The 23,459-nt window shown below is 48.7% G+C and overlaps 1 protein-coding gene across 1 annotated transcript; it reads right to left on the reverse strand.

Annotated features, from left to right (window-relative positions):
* Window positions 1–446: 446 nt before the first annotated feature.
* On the reverse strand, window positions 447–8,817 carry HCRTR1 (hypocretin receptor 1). The gene is made up of 7 exons (XM_049774843.1): window positions 8,573–8,817; window positions 8,252–8,430; window positions 6,977–7,220; window positions 6,572–6,687; window positions 4,699–4,925; window positions 2,807–2,928; window positions 447–1,139 (listed from the first exon to the last, which is right to left on the reverse strand). The coding sequence occupies exons 1-7, from the start codon at window positions 8,808–8,810 to the stop codon at window positions 949–951; spliced, it is 1,317 nt and encodes a 438-aa protein (XP_049630800.1). The 5' UTR covers window positions 8,811–8,817; the 3' UTR covers window positions 447–948.
* Between the last annotated feature and the right edge of the window lie 14,642 nt (window positions 8,818–23,459).

Genomic DNA, 23,459 nt, shown 5'->3' on the forward strand with positions numbered 1-23,459 from the left:
TGCTGAGTGGATTGAACCCTAGCCTCAAGTGACGTGGTGTATGGCCTCACCCACCTGCTGACGTCAAGGTCCTGATGACCCGCTAAAAACCGTAGTGGCAGAAAGGGCACATCTAAGCTCCATGGTGGCTTTCCCTTTATATCCTATTGTCTATCAGCAACAAATGTCAACTCTTTATTTCTAAGACAGTGAGGATAACCTCACTTCAGTCTTCATCCCATCTGTGCCCCTCTGAGCCCATCAGTAGACTTAGGTCCTGGGCATCAGGGTGAGCTTAACAGGAGAAGCAGTGCCATGGACACTCAGGCCTGCAGGGAGCAGCATGTGGGGGGTCCAGCAGGTGACAGCCTCCCAGGGCTGCCTGTCTTTTCCCCTCCCCCAGTACCTCCACCTCCTCCCTCCTTGCAAGCAGCACAGATTTTGTGCAATGACAAGGAAAGGGAACATTCAGTGCCCGGCTTTTAATTACAGTTGCTTCCGGCTGCTGGCCTCCATGCCAAATGGCCACATGGAGTGTTTTATCAGAACCGCCAAGCCGACAGGATTCCATCTACAGTGCTTATGCCATGGCGCCAGGTGCAGGAGAGGCTGGGCTCCTGTGCCCACAGGGGAAGGGAAGGCTCCATTTGTTCTCCCTACTTCAACTTTGGGGTGCCCTGGGGTTGCTGATCCCCTCACAACAGGCTTCAGAAGAGGCTGTGACTGAGGAAAGGAGCGCCTGGGAGGATGGGAGTGGGGTCTCCAGTGACCATCTTGCCCACAGGCCTTGGCAGTTGACAAAGCACTTTCTGCTTTCCTGAGCATGCCTGACCCTCCTCCTCCACCCTGCTAAGGGGCACAACTTAGAGCAGGGAAGTGAGTTGCCTAGTCAGGCAGCAGAAAGCCAGCCTGGAGCCCAGCCCCATGATGCATCCAATAGTGTGGGGACCCCTCCCCCAGCAGCCTTGTTCAGGGCAGCACTGTAGTGACGCTGGTGAGCACCACGTGCTCGGAGACTCTGGAGACGGAACAGCGGCTCTGCAAGGACAAAGACTTGTGGCTGGCAGAGGAGCGGGGGCTGGGGGCCCTTGGAGAGCCGCAGGGACCCAGGCCAGGCAGACAGCAGGAGAAGGCAGCCTTAAACTGCGCCCGGAACTTGCCTTGGTGGGGGAGATAAGACCCAGCCGTAAGGAAAGGGAGCAGCAAGAAGGGACCTTGGAGTTCAGGGATACCCACAATTTCAGCCAAACTATAAGGGAGGGGCAGTCTGGAGGGATCTCCAAGGCCACCTGTCACTACCAGGGAGAGTAAAGATGGGCCCTTGGGCAGGTTCACAGAGAGAAACACTTTTCCTCTGGCTCAGAGCCCAGCTCCAAAAGCCATGTCTGGCTTTGGGGCCTCAGGTCCCCTTTTCTCTCCTTGGCATGCTGCTGCAGGAGCTCAGGCTTCTTATCTGTAGTGAGGCTTTCCCATCTCTGCCCACTCTAATGAAGATTGTGATAGGGTGCCCTAGTACCAGGCACCATGCCGGGACCTCTTCTTTGCATTCTGAGAACCTGAGTCCCTAGTCCTCACTCAGATGGGACATGCAGAGTTGATGTTCTTGTCCAAGGGCACACACTCAGAAAACAGATCTGATTCTATTTATGAAAGGGTATGGGGGCATACCAAGAGTCTACTCCTGTCTCAGTGCTCAGGGGTCACTTGAAACCACATGGTGCTGGGGGGTCAGAGGAGCTGCCTATATGCAAAGGACTCTAGTTTAAAAGCCCTATTTCTTCCCCTCCCTGCACACCAAAGTCTTGCACTTCAAGGAAAACAACAGAGTGGGGAATGACAGCAGGCAGCCCCAGCCACCTTGTTCAGCCAATGGGGAAAACTGGGTCTCCTCCCAGCATTTTGGTGGCTTCTCTGGGGCCAGCAGAGACTAAGCACATAGTAGGTGGTAACTGAATGAAGATGAAAAAGGTAGGCAGCTGCCTCCACTCATGTCCACCTCTGTCCTTACTGCCCTGCATTCTTCTTTGCTGGGATTCAGCAGGAGAGGTGACTCCTGACCCCATTGTTCTTTGTCCAGAGATCCTTGTCTCAAAGATGATCTGTGTCCAAGTTTGCACAGACAATAGATCTTTAGGGCCAGTGTCCAGCCAGAAGAGGAGTGAGTCACATCTAGGCTGAGCCCAGATAGGGTGGGGACAGAGACATTGCCACCCTAAACCAGGGAGGTAGAGGGAGATGAGAAGTGGGTGTAAAAGAGAGAGGGACTGTGGCACGAGGGCTGGGGGGAACCAGGACTTCAGAAAAGAGAGCAAGAAAGGTAATGCTCAAGGATGATTCTGGCACCCTGCAATTCCACCTGTACTGTCAAGCTGCACTCCCCCAGCATGAACCTTCTTGACCCTTACAATCCCAACTCTGAATCCAGGTGGTGCTGAGGGGACTGAACCCATGCACTCAGCCTGTTGAACATCTCTCAGTTCTATCATCCTCTTAGCAGGGCGACTCCCAGGGCCCTGCACAAAGCCTAGCTTTATTAGCCAGGAATGCCTGTGGCACACAGGAGCATGCAAAGGGCCTGCTTGACTGGTGCTGGGTAGAACTAGCACATCCTGAGCACATCTTTACCCCTCCCCTAGAGGTCACTCAGCTTCCTCTAGTGGGAAGGTGGCCCACCCACCCACCCCCACTCCATTGGGGTCTCTTCCAGATGGGGGTTACCAGGAGGAAAAGAGTGCATCCCACCTTTCACCTTTATTCACCCTGCCCTAAGAATGGGGAAAAGGAAGCCCTGGGGAGGAGAGCCCACAGGTCCCCTCCTCGTACTCACCGCTGAGGAAGTTGTAGATGATGGGGTTGGCAGCGCTGTTGGCGTACACCAGCCAGTGTGAGAAGGTGAAGCAGGCATACACAGCCTCTCGGTCACTGGCTTGGTGGAACATCCCAAATACCCTAGGACAGGGAAAGGCATTCAGATGTGGCCCCATGGAGCAGCAGGCCTTTCCTGGGCCACCACTTTTAGGGACTTGACTGTGGCTCTGGTCAAGCACAAGGATTCTGAGGTATGTGTGCAGAAGGACCTCTGGCTGCAAAGCCAGTCCCCAGCTTTCTGCCCCTAGGGCTGCCCCACCACATTCTTTCCAACCACAATTCTGATATCACCTCTGTTTCAGGCAGGGAAACCAAAGCTCAGGGAAGTGAAGTGTCATGACCAAGAGCAGGACATGAGCGAACACACAGGCAGTGGGGCTGGCCCTGTTCTCACTGCCCTCCTGGCCACTCCCCACCCCTGACCCCTCCAAGCTTGGGCCTGCTCTTCTTCGGGTTCCTGCTCAAATGTAATTTTCTCACAGAGGGCTTTCCCCAAACCCAGAAAAACATTTTATGAATTTTAGAAATTTAAAAATGTGTCAGAAAAACATTTTTAAAATCCCACCAACTCCTGTTTCCACCTGCCTCCTCAGGATCTGTTGCAACACCCCTAGTGATGCCACAGATAAGAATGAGCTTCTGATAAAATAAATATACTTTTATGATTATTTTGGAGGGGGCTGGAGAGATAGTACATAGTCTTCTTTTTGTTTATTTTGTTTTGTCTTGGACTCCACTCAGCATGTGCTCAGGACTAGTTACTACTGGATCTGCACTCAGGGATCACTAGTAGGAGCAGTTGAGGAGCCATCTGGGGTGCTGTGGAGAAAACCCAGGTTGATCATATGCAAGGAGGTCAGTGCTATACCCACTGTACTATCTCTCCAGTCCCCACACATTCTGCTTTTTTTCCTGGATCCAAGTGAATTCACAAATGTGGACCCATAAGATGAACAACATAACTAATAATAAAATGGAACAATTATAATCAAGATTAGATAAATGAGGTCTCTCAAAATAATCTTAAACTAATTTAAATTTTTTGTAGGGGCCATACCTAGTGGTGCCCAGAGGCCTACAACCACTCCTAGAAGTACTTGCAGGTCATATGCCAAATGTGTACTTTAATTCTTGATCTATCTCCCTGGTATAAATTATGTATAATGCATTTAGAATATGAAATTTTCCATGTGTGAGGTCCCAGGTTTAAACTCTGATGTTGCAAAATAAATATAATTTTATTACTATTTCGGGGGACTGAGAGATAATACATTGGGTACATACATATGTGAGGCCCCAGGTTTAAACACTGACATTGCAAAATAAATATACTGTCATGATTATTTTGGGGGACTAGAGAGATTGTACATTGGGTTACACATAGCTAACCTAGGTTCCATCCTGGTACCACAGAGGATCCCCAGAGCCTCAACAGGAGTAAGTCCTGAGCAAAGAGTCAGGCTGAGTCAGCTCTAAGCACCACCAGGTATGTCCTAAAAATAAACAAAACAAAACAAAACAAAGCAAAAAAAATGTATATTTTCCACTGGCACATATATTTGGACCATGGTTGGCCCTAGATCACTAGACACTTAGAAAGCAAATGCACAGATAAAGGAGGGTGACTATATATATATATATATATATATATATATATATATATATATATATATATATATATATATATAAATTTTTCATGCATAGGCTGTATCCCAGCCCCCAGGATGGCAGAAAATGACAGTTAAAATCTCCCCTTACAGAAGAGAACTAGGTACATCCAAACCATGTGGGGAAGAGAGGTGGCATCAGGGCAGAGGGAAGCTTGGGCTCTGTTCCCTGGCCTGTGCTCACCTCTTAAGAACATTGAGGACACTGATGGGTAGGTAGCAGAGGGCAAACACTAGCAGCACTACCATCAGCATCTTAGCTGTCTTCCTCCTAGCTCGCATCTGTTTCACCTCCGCCAGGAAGGCGCGTGCCCGAGGTGGGGGATCTGTGCCAGGGCCTTGTCCTGGCTCCTCCAGCTGGTCCGAGGGTCTCTTCCAGTTTCTCACCAGGGCAGAGGTGGTCCCAGGAATCTGTTCAGTATACACAGACAGTGGTGGCCAGGGTTGGATGGGGTGGGGAAGGCTCCTTTTTTGGGGTGGCAGTGGGAATTCCTGCTCTGAGCTGGACCCTGGGCAACATGGAGGAAGGTATAGGGAGGAACCTACTCCTAAGGAGGATAACTCAGGACTTCATTTTCATTGGCACATTGAGAGATACCTCCATACACTATACTTTTAGGAAATCTAGTATTGAGAATCAGTTAAATGTGGAGCAAAGGAGTCAAGGACTCTGAACAAGGCTCCAGGGCCCAGCCTCCTCCTTAAACCAACCCTTTCATCTCTGGCCTGGACTGTGAGTGAGTTGTGTGGCCTTAGTTACTCTGGGGAGTAACCTTCTCTGGGGAGACCCAGACAAGGACTGAGCATGTAGGTAGCACAGCATGGTCTGGACCATAGACATAGATCTCTGCCTAGGTGGGTGCCCAGATATTTACAGCAGTTCTGAACATCTAGAACCCCTCACAGCTGTCCACTACTGGCCGCCTGACTCACCCCACAACACAGCACCCTGGGGGTATTGGTCAGGAAACTCAGCTATTGATGAGCTCTGGCCTTGAGTAGCAGCACTCTTTCCCTTTCTGAGCCTCTGTTTATTTACACATGGTGGCCTAGTGATATCTTACCTGGGGCATGAGGAGCAGATAGATGATGAGAGGTGGAGACCTGGCCCTGAGCCAGCTATTCACCTTGCAGAGTCCTTACTGCCATGGGGCATTACTCTCTGGAGAGAGCCCAGAGCGGTGGCCCAGAGTGTAGGGAACCCCTCTTGAGCATGGGCTGATCCGCACCCTTCAGGGCCAGACAGTGACCCAGAAGCCATTTCTACGAGGGAGTGCCAAGAACCTCTGAGCACCTTACTCCCACCAAAGGGATTCCCATAAAGCCTACACCCAATGGAAGCTTACAGAAAAGCAGAGAGGCCACCTCTGAGGCATAGAAGCTCTGTCACTCAGAGGCTTTGGGAGGTGGATAGAAATGGGCTGGAGAGATAGCATGGAGGTAGGGCATTTGCCTTGCATTCAGAAGGCAGTGGTTCAAATACTAGCATCCCATATGGTCCCCCAAGCCTGCCAGAAGCCATTTCTGAGCATAGAGCCAGGAGTAACCCCTGAGTGCTGCCGAGTGTGACCCCCCCTCCCCCCAAAAGGAAGTGGGAAACTGCTTCCTTTGGAAATGGCTTCAAGGATACTATGTGCAAGTCTCCTCATTTAGCAAGTCACACACAGCTGTTGTTTTTGTAACACTAAACTCAAATCCCATGGATCTGGGAGTTAATCCCTGATCTTCACTGGCTGAGGGATTGGTGGAAACATTTCTGCCTCAGGATCTCTGCTTTCTCATACAGCACATCGAGGATAATATAAGGTGGTTAGAAGGATGCAAGAGTGTGACAGCTGCACTGAAAAGCAGTTTGGAGAAGAACTCAGAACTTTCTGATACCACTTCCTCTTCCCTGGCAGGCAAAAGCCCTTTGGGGCTCAGGTTTGACATGGGACCTGTCTCCAGGAGCGCCCCCCACCCCTGGGTACAAGGAGAGGATTGAAGGCAGACTATTGTCTGCTCCCTTAGATCCTGTTCCCTCCCTGACCCAACAGGGACCCCAGAATGAATCTCACCTGGCGGCCCCAGAGCTTGCGGAAGATCTGGAAGTAGGCCATGGCCATGAGGCCCAATGGAGCCAGGTAGGTGACAACGAAGAAGCAACTGTGGTAGATCTTGGGATAAAGGTCATCTGCGGGTGTCAAGAGATTCAAATGTTGGGCTGAGTTGGGGAGTTCTAGCCTGCCCGCTCCCCATTCCCACCATAGCAGGGACTGAGCAAGCCTGGGTCATGGCTGAGAGGTTCTGGTTTGTCTAATCTGAGGGCATCCATAAATGAGGGGCCCCTTTCAGACATCTGCCCTAGAGAAGGGGCCTCACACTTGAACTTGCCTCCCCAGATTGCTGATAGATGTCTTCCCTAGAGGTAGGACCCACAGGTGCCAGCTTCAAGGAAGTGTACCCAGAGCTCCCTCCATTACCTGCCCAGTGTTCATCACAGACTGAGAAGAGCCGGGTGCGGTTGGCCAGCTCAGGCAAGGCACTGCTGCATTCCATGACAGCTGCTTGAGGCACCATGACAGCCAGCGACACCGCCCAGATACCCAGGATGGAACCTCGAGCACGTCGGGCAGTGCTTTTGAACAGCAGTGGGTGGCAGATGGCATACCAGCGGTCCAGGGCAATGAAGCTGAGTGTCAGCACCGCCACTGACACAGACACGGCCTGCTCAATGGGGACGCAGCATCAGGTCTCACGATCATCCGATCATCCGGAGCAAGCAGGATCCAGGGGACACTCAGTCAAGAAACACCAGCTGTACAGCACCACCAACTGCTGTTCGACCTGGGCAAATCCCTCACCCTGTTTGAGCCTCTGCAGAACAGGCAACCAGCTCTGACTGGAAAGGAGCCTCACAGGTGGCCGGAACTCATGGCTGGAGACTGGACAGGGAGCAGAAGCTCCCCCACCAGAAACAACATCCTAAACATGCCAGGCACTTCCCACACACCTGGGTATCTTACCCCTCTTTTTAGGGGAGGGAGCAGAGATTCACCAAAGTCCTGTTCATCTCTGTTCATCTCTGAGTTTCCTCATCTGACTGCCTTTATTCCCCGGCTTGCTAGAATCCAGTTGAGTGGAAAACCCCCAAGCAATGGGGACTCAGGAGGTGGGTCACAAACCCTCAAGTAACACTCCTTCCCCCATTCCCCTAAGAGTCTGAGAGGCAGAGGTGAGATTAGCCCAGCAGGGTAGGCGCGCGCACGCGCGCGCGCGCGCACGCACACACACACACACACACACACACACACACACACACACACACACACACACTACAAGGAGAGGGTTGAGGGAATGAGGGATAGTCTACTACAATCCCACTTCTTCTTCTGGCCAACCCTCCTTCTGACCATCCATACCTAACCCGGAAAGGACCTCAAGTCTTCCTGACCCTGGGCAGGGATTAGAGAACAGGACACATGTTCATGTACCATTTCAAGCTGTACCCCTCTGTCCTGCCCTGCATATCTGGGAGTGATCCTGCATGTGCCAACCACCATGTAGCTGTGTTTGTGTCATGAAGCATGGCCAGGAGGGGAATCTCTGTAGAGTTGAGAGGGGGCCTATATAGGTGACCTCAAAAGGGAGACCTGATGGCCAAATGGTCTTCCAAAGAAGAGAGGGTGCCAGACTATGTGAAGAGCTAGTCTGGGGTTTCTGAGCCCACGTGAGAAGGGGTTCAGGGTAGAGCTTACCTGCAGATAGGGAATGACCTTGCACAGGGCATGGCCAAACAGCCAGGACTCAGTGATGTCGACCAGCAGGCTGGCTGGCAGGCAGATGGCTGTCACCAGCACGTCTGCCAGGGACAGGTTGACGATGAAATAGTTGGTGACTGTCCTCATGTGATGGTTCCTCCACACAGCCAGGCAGACTGGGGTTGGGGTGGGAAGGGGCGGAGTGAGGCTGGACCTTGCCATGCCCACCGCATACCCCACCCACACCCCCTCCTGAGGGGTTGATGTGAAGAGAAGAGGATCAGGACCCCACCCAGAACCAGGGACCTGGGGACCTACCCAGCGTATTGCCCACCAGGGCCACGAGGAACACAGCCACATAGGCCGCAATGAGGACCCACTCGTACTGCTTCGGGTACAGATAATCCCGCCACAGATAGCGGAGAAACTCATCTTCGTAGTCAGCAGGCACAGGGGACAGTCCCCCGAGGCCAGTGGGAAACCCCGTCTGGTTCTCCGGAGTGGCCGAGGGCTCCATGAGTTCAGGCACGGTTGCAGCCCTGCAGCCAAGGAGCATGCTGGGCTCCACGGGGGAGAGGAGGAGCTCCAGGCAGGCCTCTGACCCCTTCCCTCAAGGGCCTCGAGTCTTGCACCTAGATCTTTGGGGGTCTCAGACTCCAACTTCCTGCAGAAAGGAAGAAAGACTTCCATGCTAATTTCTCCATGGCAGCTCCTGTGCAAATTACTTGGCACAGTAAGTGCCTCAGTTTCCCCATCTATCCAAAGGAATAATTATCTCGCTGTTTCCCAGGAATACCGGGCCGAGCTCCCAGGGCTGGTTGGGAGAAATATGCTAAGCATGCCACGTCCTGTGCCCAGAACCTGGCCTGGGAAGTACACCTCTTGGACGAAGCTGTTTTCTTGATCCAGAATCCTGCTTTGTTGATGCTGAGAGGGAAGCTCAGAGAGATCAAAGCCCTGGCTCAAGGTCACACAGCTCCTCAGCCAGGTCTGTCTGAACCTTACAAACACCCCAGATTTGGGAGGGGGGGAGTCATGAGGATTTGCAGGGATTTCTCCTGAGTAGGGTCAGTTCACAGGCCTGAATTTTTTTTAATTGACAGATGTCCAAGGGAGGCATTAGGGACCCCTACCCTGCCCAGAGACCTGCCATTCCCTCGAATGGGATGGACGCGCGTGCAGCAGGGGAGATAAAGGGAGGTACGGGAAACCTTCATGGAAGTAGGAGAAGATCAGACCCCATATCAGGACCCCGCAGACCCCCGGGTGGGTTCCACCTGGCATCCCCCAGGCCCGCGCTGCGCCCGGGTGGCCGCCAGGGGTCGCCGGGCCGGCATGCAGGCCGTTCTCTCCATTCATAAATCCGGCCCCGCTCAGACCCCTCCTTCCCGGGCTGGGCTGGGACGACCCAGATGTGTGTGTACGGGGCGCCCGGTCCTCGGGGAACTCTCGGAGGGGAAGAGGGGACCCCTTCCTGCCGCGCCCCCTGTTGCCAGTGGACCCCCTCCTCAAGCAGGACCTCCCGTCCCAAGAGGGGCGCGTGGGGGACTTGAGAGGGGTTGGGGGGCAAAGCCTAGGGAGAGGGCAGGGTCCCAGTCTCCCAACACCCGACCACCCCTGGAGACATTTGCTTCCCGCCCTTGGTCCTTTAGGGGGGACCCCGTCCCTGGCCTGGAGGGGGGTCCCCCACACCCCGCACCTGTTGGCTGCAGGACCCCGGCGTCCTGGGCTGCTGTTGTTGGTTCTCGCACCTTGCGCTGGGACTTGGCACGCTCCTGGGCAGGGGCGAGGAGGGGGCCCGGAGCCCCCTCCCAGGACTGCTTGTCCTCCTCGGCTCTCTCGGCTCCGGCGCGGGCTGTGTGTGGCTGGGCGCGGGCTCCTCCGCCAGGCTGATCGCAGCTGGGAGGGGGGCTGGAGAGGAGGGGAGCCCCCAACCCGAGACCCGGAGGGTGGAGGGAAAGAGATGATCATCGCTCCTCGCCCGCCACCGACCTCCCCGGCCCGGCCATCCTCCCATTCAGGCACCCGCCTCCCTCCCGCTCATTCATTCCTTTCTCTCTTTGCTCATTCATTCCCGCCGCCACCCCTGCGCTGCAGCGCACCCACTGTGTGTCTCGGCGCCCCTCAGCTTCCAGAGCCCCAATGCAAGGCTAACCAGGATGACAGCACAGGTGGGTTGCAGGGGTGACAGCGCCTCCGCCACCGCTCAGCTCAGCGGCTGCAGGAACTGCCAGCTCTTGTATCTTCTCAGACCTTCACCCCCCCCCCCAAGATATGTACTGCTCCCCACCATCTATCTGCTCCAGCCTATTTCCCCCTCCCAAGGTAGGAAAGGCAGGTGGGGGACAGGAAGGCAGGAATGAGGGGCGATTAATCCAACAAATATTTACCAAGCTGGATGGCAGGCAAGAAGCTCCAGTAACAGCTGCCCTTTGGAAGCAGCCACCACCACCACTCACGGCCTCATTTCATCTTTACTGCAGCCCCCATTTTACAGACTAGGATACTGGGCTCCCATGACAGTCATCCCAAGGTCACACAGGCCCAGGCAGAGGTGGGACTCCCATCCAGGTCTCCCTACCCCCACACTGGGTCACAGCCAGGCCCATCATCTGTGGTGTAGGGGGGATCTAGGTGACCCAGAGGGATCATAGACCATCCCCCATTCAGCCAGGGCTTCAGGACAGGCTTCCTGAGTGAGAGCAGGGCTTGGGGACCTAAGAAGGGATCCCTGTGGGCATGGATAAGGGGGGGGGGCAAGAAGGGATTCTAGGGAACAGTGGCTCAGACCCACCGGTCCTCCTCCCATCCTGTGGTCACTCCATTTTTCCTTTCTACACTCAAGCCATTTTTTGAAGGCCTGAAGGGAATCTTTAGGCCTAAAACCTGTGGGAAGGAGCTGTGGCCTCTGGGCTGGCTCAGCCTGGCAGCTCTGTTCCTTCAGAGGCAGCAGTGGATGAAGGGGCTCCCAGCAACCCCTTGGTTCTCTGGACCTCACTGAGAGGGAAGTCACGGAGAGGGGGTTCCTGACAGAAGCGGCCAGTGAGTGATACACACATTTGCGTATGTGTGAGCGTGTTTCTGGGGCAGCTATTGAGGGCTGGGGTGGGCTAGGTACAGGCAAGAGAGGGACAGGGGTCATGACTAAAGATGGAGGTCCTCTGGGGTGTGTGCCGGACCGTTCCCTATTGTCTCTGTGCTGGCGCTTTAGTGTGGGAGGCACAGGCGCCTGTTGTCGGGAGGAGATGTTGGGTCCCTAGGGGCTGCTGCTGCCATGGCTCTGCTGGCAGTGGCCTCCTGTTGTGTTTTCCTGTGCTTGGGGCCTGCATCGTGCTCTGCCTGTAATTGTGGAAGGTGGTGTGTTTCCCCCCTCAGCAATGACTCATCTGCTCCCTAGCCAGCCCCCCAGCTACAGTGTCTGTGATTCTGGGTAGGGGGCTGGGAGGCAGAAGGGAGCACATGTAGAAACCCCTGCAAATGGGGTGCTGCTGAGGTGGGAAGGGAATAGATGGTGACTGTCTGTGGGAGCAGCAGAATCCTGGGGAGCCTCACACATCCCAGGCTTAGAACTCAGGAATTCTGGATCCCAGAATTCACAATTCAGGGCCTCCCAGATACCTTGGACTAGCAGGGCCAAAGAACTTCTCAGATCCCCCAAATTTTTAAACAAGGGGGCACGTGAGTCATGACTAAACACCTGCTTCCTAGCCCACAACATCTCTCTTTACAGTTAGTCTCATCTGATCTTAAGAGGTGCCCCCAGAAATTTTTGCTCACCAGATCAAGCGACCAGGCATGACCCTTACTCCAGTACAACCAACTTCCCTCCTGCCCCTATACGGCTCCACTGTACAGAAGGCATTTCCCCTGCAATGGAATCTGGCTTCTTTGGCTACAACCCCAGGTGGGAGAGACTAGTTGGTCCTTCTTGGTGGGCTGCATTCATTTGCTTGGTAAAACCTCTTGAGTTTCAGGAGGCGTCAGTGATGCTTTGAGACCCCCCAAGGAACTGTGTTAGTTTTCAGCCCCAGCGTCCTGGCCTCTGGGAACTGCAGGATCCTGTGCCCACAGGAGGAACCAGAGACCTCCTGTCCTTGTCTACAGGCTGGGCACTGAGCCCTGGTGCCTCCTCTGCCAGCCAGAAGCCTTTGCTTTGCCCAAGCTGTCTGTCAGCCAGTGGACACTCGACCTCTCTCCGGGAACCAGCCAGCTCCTGCCTTGTTGATCTAATCCTGAGTCTCTCGGAGTCTCAGAGCCCAGGTCCCTGTCACATTCATCTTCAAGTGTCAGGCGCTGCTCTGGCCCTCGTGCTGCCCCCTCCCACTCTGATTCCCTTATGACTGACAGGAACCTCTGGCTGGCTGGGACTGGAGTAATCGAAATGTAATTGGGTTTTCCACTTGCTCTCTCTGGCTGGGAATGCGGATGGGAGCTCTGGACAGGGCAGAGGTTCCGTTAGAGAACACGAATCAGCAAACAAGCCAAAGAGCTGGCAGTATGCAGGGTTCAGCATCTGGGCCTGGAATGGGAGCTGAGGGGTTAGGGTTTAGGCAGGTCTCTGGTGTGTGGGTCTTTGGGCCTTACAACACTAAAGCTGGAAACATGTCCTGTCTATGTCCAGGCTAGGCACTAGGCCTTTGCACCCCTGTCACACAGGGCATGTACTCCTTTGGGGTTCAGGTGGTTTGATAGGGACCCAAATACAAAACATTGCTGGTTTGATTTTTGCTTTGTTATGCTTTGTTTTGTTCTTTTTGGGCCACATCCGGTTACTCTTAGGGTTTACTCCTGGCTATGTGTTCAGAAATCGCACCTGGTTTGGGGGACCATATGGGATACCGAGATTAAACCCAGGTCCATCCTGGGTCAGCTGCATGCAAGGCAAGCACCCTACCACTGTGCTATCACTCCGGCCCCCAAAGCATTGCTGTTATATCAACCAGAGGAGCAGAGGCCTGGGGACCAAGCATGGATCTTAATGGTAACTAAGCTGGAGGCACTTAGCCAGGCTGTCTACTAACTTACACAACCACTCAACTGAGCTAGAGACACTGGAAACCAAACCAGTGCCCTAGGGGCCCACCTGTGGAGTTAGGTGGGTGGGTGGGATGAGGTAAGGAGCATATGATTGTGGGCAAGGAAACTCACCACCCCCAGTTTATTGAGTCTAGTGATGAAAAGTTAGGAGCACAAGACTTGGAGTCAAGAGAGACTCCAGGCTCTGCTGCAGTGGTCTGTGATCTCAGGGGAGTAATTCCCTTGGTGATAGTCTAGGACTATGGCCCCCAAGTCTACCACATCTTATCCCCAGAACCCATTAATGTGGCACATGTCAAAAGGGAATTTCCAGATGTGACGAATTCAGGGTCCAGGTATCCTGTGTTCTGTTCAAAAATATTTTTTATAAATAAGTTCTTTTAAATTTGGGCCATGCCCAGAGATGTTCAGGGCTTACTCCTGTCTTTGCACTCAGGGATCACTCCTGGTAGGACTCAAGGGAACAAAGGGGATGACAGGGATTGAAACTGGGTTGGCTATATGCAAGGCAAGTGCACTGTACTGTTGCTTTGACCCCTGTGTACCTGTTTGTATGTATCCTGGGTTCTATGGACCAGCAACTCAGCACACCTGCCTGGTTTGGGGGATTGTTTTATTTTGTTTGTTTTTGGGCCACACTTGGGCTGTGCTCAGGGCTGACTAATGATTTGTGCTCAGGGGATCAAATGGAATATCAGGGATTGAATCTGGGCAAGCTTCTTACTTGCTGTATTATCACTCCAGCCCCACAAAATATTTTATTTTGGTTTCGCCTCTCCTTCCCATTGTTGTTGCAGTAATGACTGTGATCTCACACTTAGTTGCGTTGCTCGATGGGGTCAGGGCGGGAACATCATACCCCTAACCACCGTGGCCTCCAAGCTCATATTTGGTCTATGAAACGGCACTGGGAATTGAACTCTCAGCCTCAGGCCTGTAAGGCAAGTGTCCTACTGCTAGGCCCTTCCTGGACTTCTCTTATTATATAACAGTGAAATGAGGCACAGAGATGCTGTTCTCTTTAACAATGTCGTTTCAAAGAAACAATGGTTCAAAACAACCATTTCTCTTAGTTCTAGAGGTTAGAAGTCTGATCTGCATTTCTTCTGGGACCAAACAGGACAAAAGTGGCAAAGTGGATTTTATAGACCAACAAGTCATGAATTTTGAGATGAAGCTATTTTTCTGGATTCCAGGTGGGTGCAATGAAATCCATAACAGTTCTTAAAAGAAGGTTACAGGGACATTGTATCTATGAGGGTCCAAATTCAATCTCTGACAGTGCAAAAATATGTAAATAAATTAAATAAAAGAGGAAGACAGGAAGTCAATGCTACTACTGGAAGTAATAGGATATGAAAGCAAGAGTCCAAGGTGCCACAGGAAAGAGATGTGAACTAAGGAAGGCAGAGGCCCTGAGTCACACAAAGATGCAGCAGCCTGGCTGGTGCTTTGGATTTTTGACTTTTGACCTCCAAAACTGTAAGAGAAGAAATCTGTGTTGTTTTAAGTCACAACCTTTGCAGTAGCAAAATTTCAGCAGCAATAGGGAAATAGTACATAGCCTTCTTATTTTAAACAAGTTGGCCTCTCAAAACTTGTACAAAGAGGCCTGGCTCATAGTTTCTATATGTATTAGCTATTATTATTTATTGGAAAAACTCTTAGCCATGGAACCAGGGGATGGCATGATGGGTAAGGCACTTACCTAACCTGTAGCCAACCTTGGTTCAATACCTGGCACCCTATGTGATCCCCTGAACACCATCAGGAGCTGTCCCTGAGTATAGAGCCAGGAGTAAGTCCACCAGATGTGTTCCCCCAAAATCACACCAATCAAACAACAAAAAACCTCTTGGCCTGGCCAGCAATAGTGACTACATTTCTGGTGGAGATGTACCTCACTTCTTTTGCCTGTAGTTGGTTTGACTGAACCCTAAATAGCCAGGACTGAGTCACCCCTAAATGTAGCTGCAAGGGAGGCTGGAGAACAAAAATTTTTTCCTCTGTGTAGCATGTGAGCAATGAAGTGTTTATGACTAAAGGAAGAAGAGAAGGTTATTGAAGAACTGACAAACTCTGGTATGGTGTTCCAGTATGAAAGATGAAATGTTTAGCAAATTACCTTCCCTCTAGCGTTAGTTAGGTGATATTTCCATTCTTCTCCACTCTTATTTCTTGTGCCCTTAATTGTATTCAGCATCTTTGACTCCTGCTGTTTGAGACACATGTTCTTCATCACTCTCCCTCTCCTGTGTCTAACTTATCTCGCTAAACTACTACCTTTGTGCTGGGCTCTGTCTCCATAATCAAAATGTTCTGGTCTTATGTGTTGTCTGAATTTCAAATCAATAAATTGGCTTTTAAAAATTATTATGATTATGTAAACATTATCTTCTGCACAACTAGCATCCTGGGGCCCATAGAGAAGGAATTATTATCATTTTATGGTGTAAATGAAGCTCAAAGGAAAATGTACCAGCCTTTCAAATTCTAGGGTATTTTACTACACATCTTCAGATCCTCCAAACTATGCTCTTTTTTCAATTTGCTTCCTCTTTGGACCATGGCTATTTTAGATAACTTTTTGTTCTTTTGGAGTTTCTAATTGTTTTCCTCTTTTCTTCCTTTCTTCAGAAAAGAAACATATGCCTTTTCAGGCAGGCTATTAACATCTTCCCGCTTCTTAATTACATTCTGTGTTGACTGAAGTCTGTTTTTTCTTGAAGATGTTGTTCTCCAAACACTCTGACATTCTGTTCTAATTTAGACGGATGGTTTTCTGGATTCTGGGATTTCTAGTCTTTGCATCACTGGGTTAAATCCACTACTTTGTGAATCTGTTATCTTGTGTTCTCCTGGACCAAGTCCTTTTTGCTGTACTATATCTTCAAAAACATTTTTAAAAGGAGTGTAAGAGGGGGAAACTCTGAGTCTTCGCATATCTGAGACGTCTTTGATTTGTCTTCACTTTTACAGAGCAGGAAGATGAAGAGCAGGTTCATTCAGGGTGTGTAGAAAGTGGGTTGGCAGGGATGCAGATGCCCAGGTTCTCCAAACCCACCCCAGGGCCAACCTAAGGAAGAATTGAATCTCACCAGTGTGCTCAAGTGTGCTCAGCAAGGACTTTGGCCTGTCCAAGAAAAAGCACTCAATTCCTTTACAAAGTCTTTCTGTTTCTCTTTCTCTCTCTCTTTTTCTCTCTGTTTCTCTCTCTGTCTCTCTCTCTCTCTCTCTCTCTCTCTCTCACACACACACACACACACACACACACACACACATTCTATTTTTTTTTGCCACACCCATTTGACGCTCAGGGGTTAATCCTGGCTATTGGCTCAGAAATTGCCCCTGGCTTGGGGGGACCATATGGGATGCTGGGGGATCGAACCATGGTCCGTCCTCGGCTAGTGCTTGCAAGGCAGACACCTTACCTCTAGCGCCACCTTCCTGGCCCCCCCCCCCCACACATTCTCTCTCTCACTCATTCCTTTCTCTTCCTCTATCTCTTTTTAGGTTACACTTGCCAGTGCACAGGGATTACTCCTGGCTCTGTGCTCAGAGATCACTCCTGGCAGTGCTTCAGGGACCATATCATGTGTCAGAGAACAAACCCGGGCAGGGTGCATACTAGATAAGTACCCTTCCCTCTGTCTTATTGCTCCAACCCCTCTCTCTTTTTTTTTTTTTTAAACCCTGCATGTTCTCAGTCAGTGTTTATGTGCTTTCAAAGAAAGTGGCAGACTCTGGCTTATTATTCACTAAGGGAAAGTAATGGTCTCTGGCTTATTATTCATTAAACAGGCCTTTCTTTACTTGAGGGTTTTAGGTCACTCTCCTATTGTGGTTTCAATCTTTCCTTCTCTTCTATTGCTTGGATTGTTTATATGTGGTGTTATATTTTATACTGTTTTACCTGTCTTACACTATAAAAAAGAAAAAGAGCAGAAAACCTTTGCTACTTCTGCTTCCATAGTAAGTTTGATGTTATAGTTATATGTCAAATTTGATATTATAGTTATATCTCTTATAGTATGTAATTATATGGTTGTATTTTCTTTCTTTTTTGGTGTGGGTTTGGGTTTTGGGTCATGCCCAGAGTGCTCAGGGGTTGCTCCTGGCTCACTGCTCATAAATTACTTCTGGCAGATTCAAGAGACCATATGAGATGCCGGAAATTAAACCTGGGTCAGCCATGTGTAAAGTAAATGCTCTACCCACTATCCATATAGTTCCAGCACCTATGGTTGTAATTTCTAATCCATATTAAAATAGGCATATAGCCATTTAAGAGAACAGGTTTATTCATCTACCACTAAATATCATCCATAGAAGTGGTGCATGTATTTCCCCCACCCCGATCCATGCACCACCATGGTAGTGGTACAAATATTTAGAGGAAATTTTTCTTTCTTTCTGGCTTTTGGGTCACACCTTGGTAGTGCTCGGGGGTTACTCCTAGCTCTATGCTCAGAAATCGCTTCTGGCAAGCTCGGGGGACCATATGGGATGCCGGGATTTGAATCACCACCCTTCTGCATGCAAGGCAAACACCCTACTTCTATGCTATCTCTCCAGCCCCAGGAAATTTTTTTAAATTCATAAAAGTATTGATTAGTCTCTAATTGTCTGAACTTTTCTCTTACAATCCAGTTTGAGTTACTACTGGGGGAGAAGAAATTTCCTTCTTCTTCCTGACTTTTTTTTAGGGGGAAGGCCACAACCGAGGCACTCAGAGGTTACTCATGGCTTTGCATTCAGGAATCACTCCTAGTTGGCTTGGGGACCATATGATATACCAGGGCTTGAACCTGGGTTTGCTGTGCTCAAGGCAAACACCCTACTAGTTGTGCTCTCGCTCTGGTCCAACCTAATATTTGTCTGTGGGAGCTTCAAACAGTGCTTAGAAGTTTTAGGAGGCCAGACATGGTGATATTTGGCCAACCAAGCTGACTGTTCATGGCTCTGGACTCACAGAGGGTTGGCTACTTATCAGGACCAATGGTGCGGAGGCTGCAAATCCAGGTTTTTACATATGCACAGTGCGTGGCACTGAACCCTGAGCCATCACCCTATCCCCTTTATAATCTTGGGGAAAAAGTAGTTATGGAAGGCACAGTATTCTCAATACCTAAATATGAATAATATTCTCAAGTCATATCCAGCAATGTATATTAAAATGCTCTCCAAATTGAAGGAAGGCATGACTATTTCAAACGTATCATTTCAAGTCTCAACTTCACCAGATGAGGAGACCCATAAATCCTAGGATCATGTAAAAAGAAAGAAACACATCTGATAAAATTAAATCATATATCAAAGTCTTGGCAAAGTAGCAAATAGGTGAGAATTTCTTGAATATGATACTTAGTAAAAGGGATCTTTCTGAAACTAAGAGTTAGCATCCTACTTTAGGAGAACCAAGGCAGTGTATTCTTTTAAATACCAGAAACTAAGGTCAGAGCAGGGATTGTGTTTGCCTTTCACACAGCTGACCTGGGTTCAATCCCCATATCCCATATTGTCTCATGAGCACCTGCAGGAGTAATTCCTGAGTGCAGAGTCAGGAGTAACCCCTGAGCATTGCTAGGTATAACTCAAAATGAAAAACAAATCAGAAACAGAAACTACACTCATGCTCTCTATTTCGATTCCAAGATGTGCCGAATTTTCTACTCTGGGCAATAAGATTAGTGTAGATTATTGGAAAGGGAGAAATAAAACAGGCACTGTATCTTTGTAGATCATGTAATTGTTTACGTAGAAAATCTAAGAGAGTCTATAGACAAATTATTCAAACTATTGGGAGTCTCCAAGGTGAGACCATTTTCCATGCATCTATAACATTTCTAGATACTAACTGTCCTTTTTCTCTGAACTATTCTTTTGTAATGTCTTTTCAAGGATGTTTGTATGTCATCCACCTTTGGAATACAGAGTGAGTTTCTTCCTCTCGGTGGAAGAAAGATTTGCTTACGGTGCAGTATAATGAAGATAGTATCTCCCTCTGCAGCTGAGACTAGGCATCTGGGTCCTCTAAGCTCTGGGCTTCTCGGCTATAATGTAAACTTATTCTTGCATGTTTAGCATCCCCCTGGGATTTCAGAGACACCTGGAATCGCTGACTCAAACATGAAGCTCATGCTGCTTCCTGAGCCAAGAAGAAGATAGTCCACAGGGTTGGGAGGGGGGTAAAACCCCTCTCCCTGCATGGCAGGTCAGTTCTCTCATGCGAAAAATTACTAGCAACGAGTAGAAAATGCAGTTATACCATTTTTCTGAGGAAAAAATGATAAAGCAATAGGAATAAATGTACAAGGTGTATAATATTTTTATGGAAAAAAATTTTAAAACTCCGCTGATAGAGATGTAGTTGAATGGTAAGATATTGCTTTCATATAGGAAGAAAGACTCAATAAATAAAATGTTTCTTCTTTGACTAATACATGTTTATTTTATTGTAATAAAAATTACAATAAATAAATAATAATAATAAATAATGGAAGAGTATTTTTATTACCTGGGGACCATGCCAGGTAGTGTTTGGGGCTACTTCTGGCTCAACACTTTGAGTGCTAAGGGAACCATTTGATACTGGGGAACAGACCCTATATACATCCTTTTTAGTTGCATCTCAGATCCCAAATAAATAAATTATAGGTATCATTTCCAGCAGGCTGGAGAGCTTAACAGCTACCAGAGCCATTTCCTGCCATACTTAAGGACCAGATAATGCCTGGGATCAAACTCAGGACCTCACACATTCAAGGCATGTACTTTCCCACTTAAATGCCACTTAAATTACCTCCCAACCTCACATGTAAAGATTATTTTAAGGGAAGATTTGGATGGCCACATAGTATAAGGGTTAAGTGTTTGCCTTACATGTAGCCAATTAATTCAATATCTGGTACTGCATATGCAATCTGTGATAACAGAGCCAGGAGTAGCCCCAAAGTACCACTAGATATAGGCTCAAACATTAAATTAAAAAAAATAATAAAAGCAGAATTTGGAAGAACATGTCAAATTTGAAATTCAAAAGTCATATAAAAAACAAATAGTTCAAAGTAGACAAGGTAGCTTTGAAGAAAATGAAATAGGGAATTAATTTTATAGAACCCAATGCAGTCTATGTCGAAAGTAGTTAAGACAGGAATGTAGCAGAATGCACAAATATGCAAATAGGATAGGATTGAAAACTCAGAACAAAGCATACATATTGCAAGTTCAACTGTGTTGATTTAATTTAATATCCTTGGAGCTAAAGGGATAGTAGAAGGATGCTTGCCTTGCATGCAGCTCATTCAGATTTGATTCCCAGCATGCCATAGGATCCTTGGGTAACACCAGAAGTGATCCCTGAGTACAGAGCCAAGGTTAAGCTCTGAGCGTCACCAGATGTGGACCAAAACCCCAAACCATCATTTAAAAGAAAGTAAATTAGGGGCCGGAGAGATAGCATGGAGGTAGGACATTTGCCTTGCATGCATAAGGATGGTGGGTCCAAATCCCAGCATTCCATATGGTCTCCCGAGCCTGCCAGGAGTGATTTCTGAATATAGCACCAGGAGTAAACCCTGAGCGCTGCCGGGTGTGACCCAAAAACAAAAACTAAAACAAACAAAAAAAAAAGTAAATTAGAAATTAGCATCTGCCTTGCAAGTGTTAGCCTAGGACAGACTGCAGTTCGATCCCCCTGGTGTCCCATATGGTCCCCTCAAGCCAGGAGTGATTTCTGAGCACATAGCCAGGAGTAACCCCTAAGTATCAAAAGAGTGTGCCCCCTCTCCAAAATTAGTTTCCTCCAGGGCTGGAGCGATAGCACAGCAGTAGGGCATTTGCCTTTGCCTTGCACGCAGCTGACCCTGGATGGACCCGGGTTCGATCCTTGGAATCCCATATGATGCCTCGAGCCTGCTAGTAGCAATTTCTAAGCACAGAGCCAGGAGTAGTCCCTGAGCACCACCAGGTGGGAAAGTTGGTTTTTCATACAAATAAGAGAAAATTGCACTCCTATTTTTCTTCCCTGTTTTTTTTCCCTGAAGGGTGGGTTAGACTTGGTAGTTAGTACTCAACAGGTACTCCTGGCTCTGTACTCAAGGTTATTCTTGGCAATACTCAGGGGGGCATGAGATGCTAGGGATTGAGCCCAGGCCCTCAGACTCCAAAGCATATTCTCAGCCCTTTGAGCTATCATTCCCCAATATTTCATTCTGATCACAATAATCAATGTGGAGGAATACTAAGCATTAAAATATTAGGCTCATTTTTGGAAGACAATATAGACATTCCTCAAAAAAATACTCCAATCCAGCAGTATTGGGGCACCAAGATGAGTGATACCATGTCCAGGCACTCACTCTCCCCCTTCATGTTATCTCCTCTGCATCCTCAATTTAAGTGTAAGTGAAATCTTTTCTAGACCTCAAGTTATAGAGATTTCTTAAGCAAACAAGAAGTATGAACAATAAAGATATATATATATGTGTGTGTATATATATATATATATAATGTCACTATACTGAAAGCCCAAAGTCTTCATAACAAAAATATAACAAAAACAAAAGCCATCTATCAATCATGTTCAAGACACACACATTATTAGCCTCTTAAGTACATAAGAAACAGACCAATGCAGGAACTCGAGCTATAGTACAGCAGATAGGGTGCTTGCTTTGCAAACTCCCAAAGCCGGTAAGATCCTCAGCATTCCATATGATCCTCCAACCCAACAGAAATAATTCCTAAAATAAAGAGAAAAAAAAAAAAAAAGAAATAATTCCTGAGTGCAGAGCCAGGAGTAACCCCTGAGCATTGCTTGGTGTAACCAAAACCAAAACAAAAGCAACAACAAAAAACTGATGTGGAGGTCACAATGTGATAGAAGGCCAGGAAATAGGGGCGGGGCTGTGGCTCAGTGGGAGCACAGGCAGGACTGTAAGGGGGGCTCTGAGTTCCCTCCTAGACTCACCTTGCCTCCCCCACTATCTCTCCAGTATGGCCCTAGTGACCCCTGGGCACTAGCCCTGAGTACCCACAGCAACTCTAAAATCATTAAGCATTTATTTGAAAAAAAGGGAAGGAAAACAAGTAAATTATAGCAACTAGAAAATAATTCAAATACATGAAAGGCTAAACATATAATATTTATTGGATTCAAATTAAAATAATAAGACAACATGTTTTTATTTATTTATTTCTATTTCTTTTGCTTTTTTTTTTTTTTTTTTTGGTTTTTGGGCCACACCTGTTTTGACGCTCAGGGGTTACTCCTGGCTATGTGCTCAGAAATCGCCCCTGGCTTGGGGGGACCATATGGGACGCCGGGGGATCGAACCGCGGTCCGTTCCTTGGTAGCGCTTACAAGGCAGACACCTTATCTCCAGCGCCACCTTCCCGGCCCCTATTTCTTTTGCTTTTATGGGGCCACCCCTGCCTGCTGGATGAGTGCTAGGGCTGGTGTCCTATGCTCAAGGATACCAGAGCTAAGCCCTTTGGTGCTCACTGGGCTGTGTACTACCAGCAATTGAACTCTGACCTTGCTCAGGCTAGGATGAGCATTGACCACCTGAGCACTGTCTCCTGCTAAGACATAATTTTCCATCTCAAGTGGATTACGCAAAGATTGACAACTTTTCTCAGACCATAATAAGCGTGGTGTGTGTGGAACAGAAACCTCTGCTATGAATGCTGAAGAGAACTTAAATCGCATCCACTTTGCAAAAACAATCTGGCAAAATCTGGTAAAGTCTAGCCTGTGCCTACCCTCTAACCTGGCAATTCACTTCCTTAGTAAATCCTAATTCTTGACAGGTACAAAAATGTTCATTACAACAGTGTGGGTGGTGAAAAACGGGAAGCAATGGCATAATGTTCAGCTTAATCATATTAGAGCTATGAAATAGATAGTTAAGAGAATGTTCTGTAAGATCTACACTGACAGGCCTGCCCTATTAATTTGTGAAGCCCAGTGTAACAGCAACCTGGATCCAGGCAGCCCACCTGCCTTTTTTCCCTTTCTGGGAGGCTCTAGAGGGGCCTCGTGTGCAGGTGAATGGGCAGTCCAGGTCTGTTTGTTCAGACTCTACCCACTAATGCCATTCCTGTAAACTCTTTTCTCTTTTTTTCTTTTTTTGGTTTTTGGGTCACACCCAGCAGCGCTCAG

Source organism: Suncus etruscus, chromosome 6, assembly GCF_024139225.1.
Source record: "Suncus etruscus isolate mSunEtr1 chromosome 6, mSunEtr1.pri.cur, whole genome shotgun sequence".
NCBI classification, from domain to species: domain Eukaryota; kingdom Metazoa; phylum Chordata; class Mammalia; order Eulipotyphla; family Soricidae; genus Suncus; species Suncus etruscus.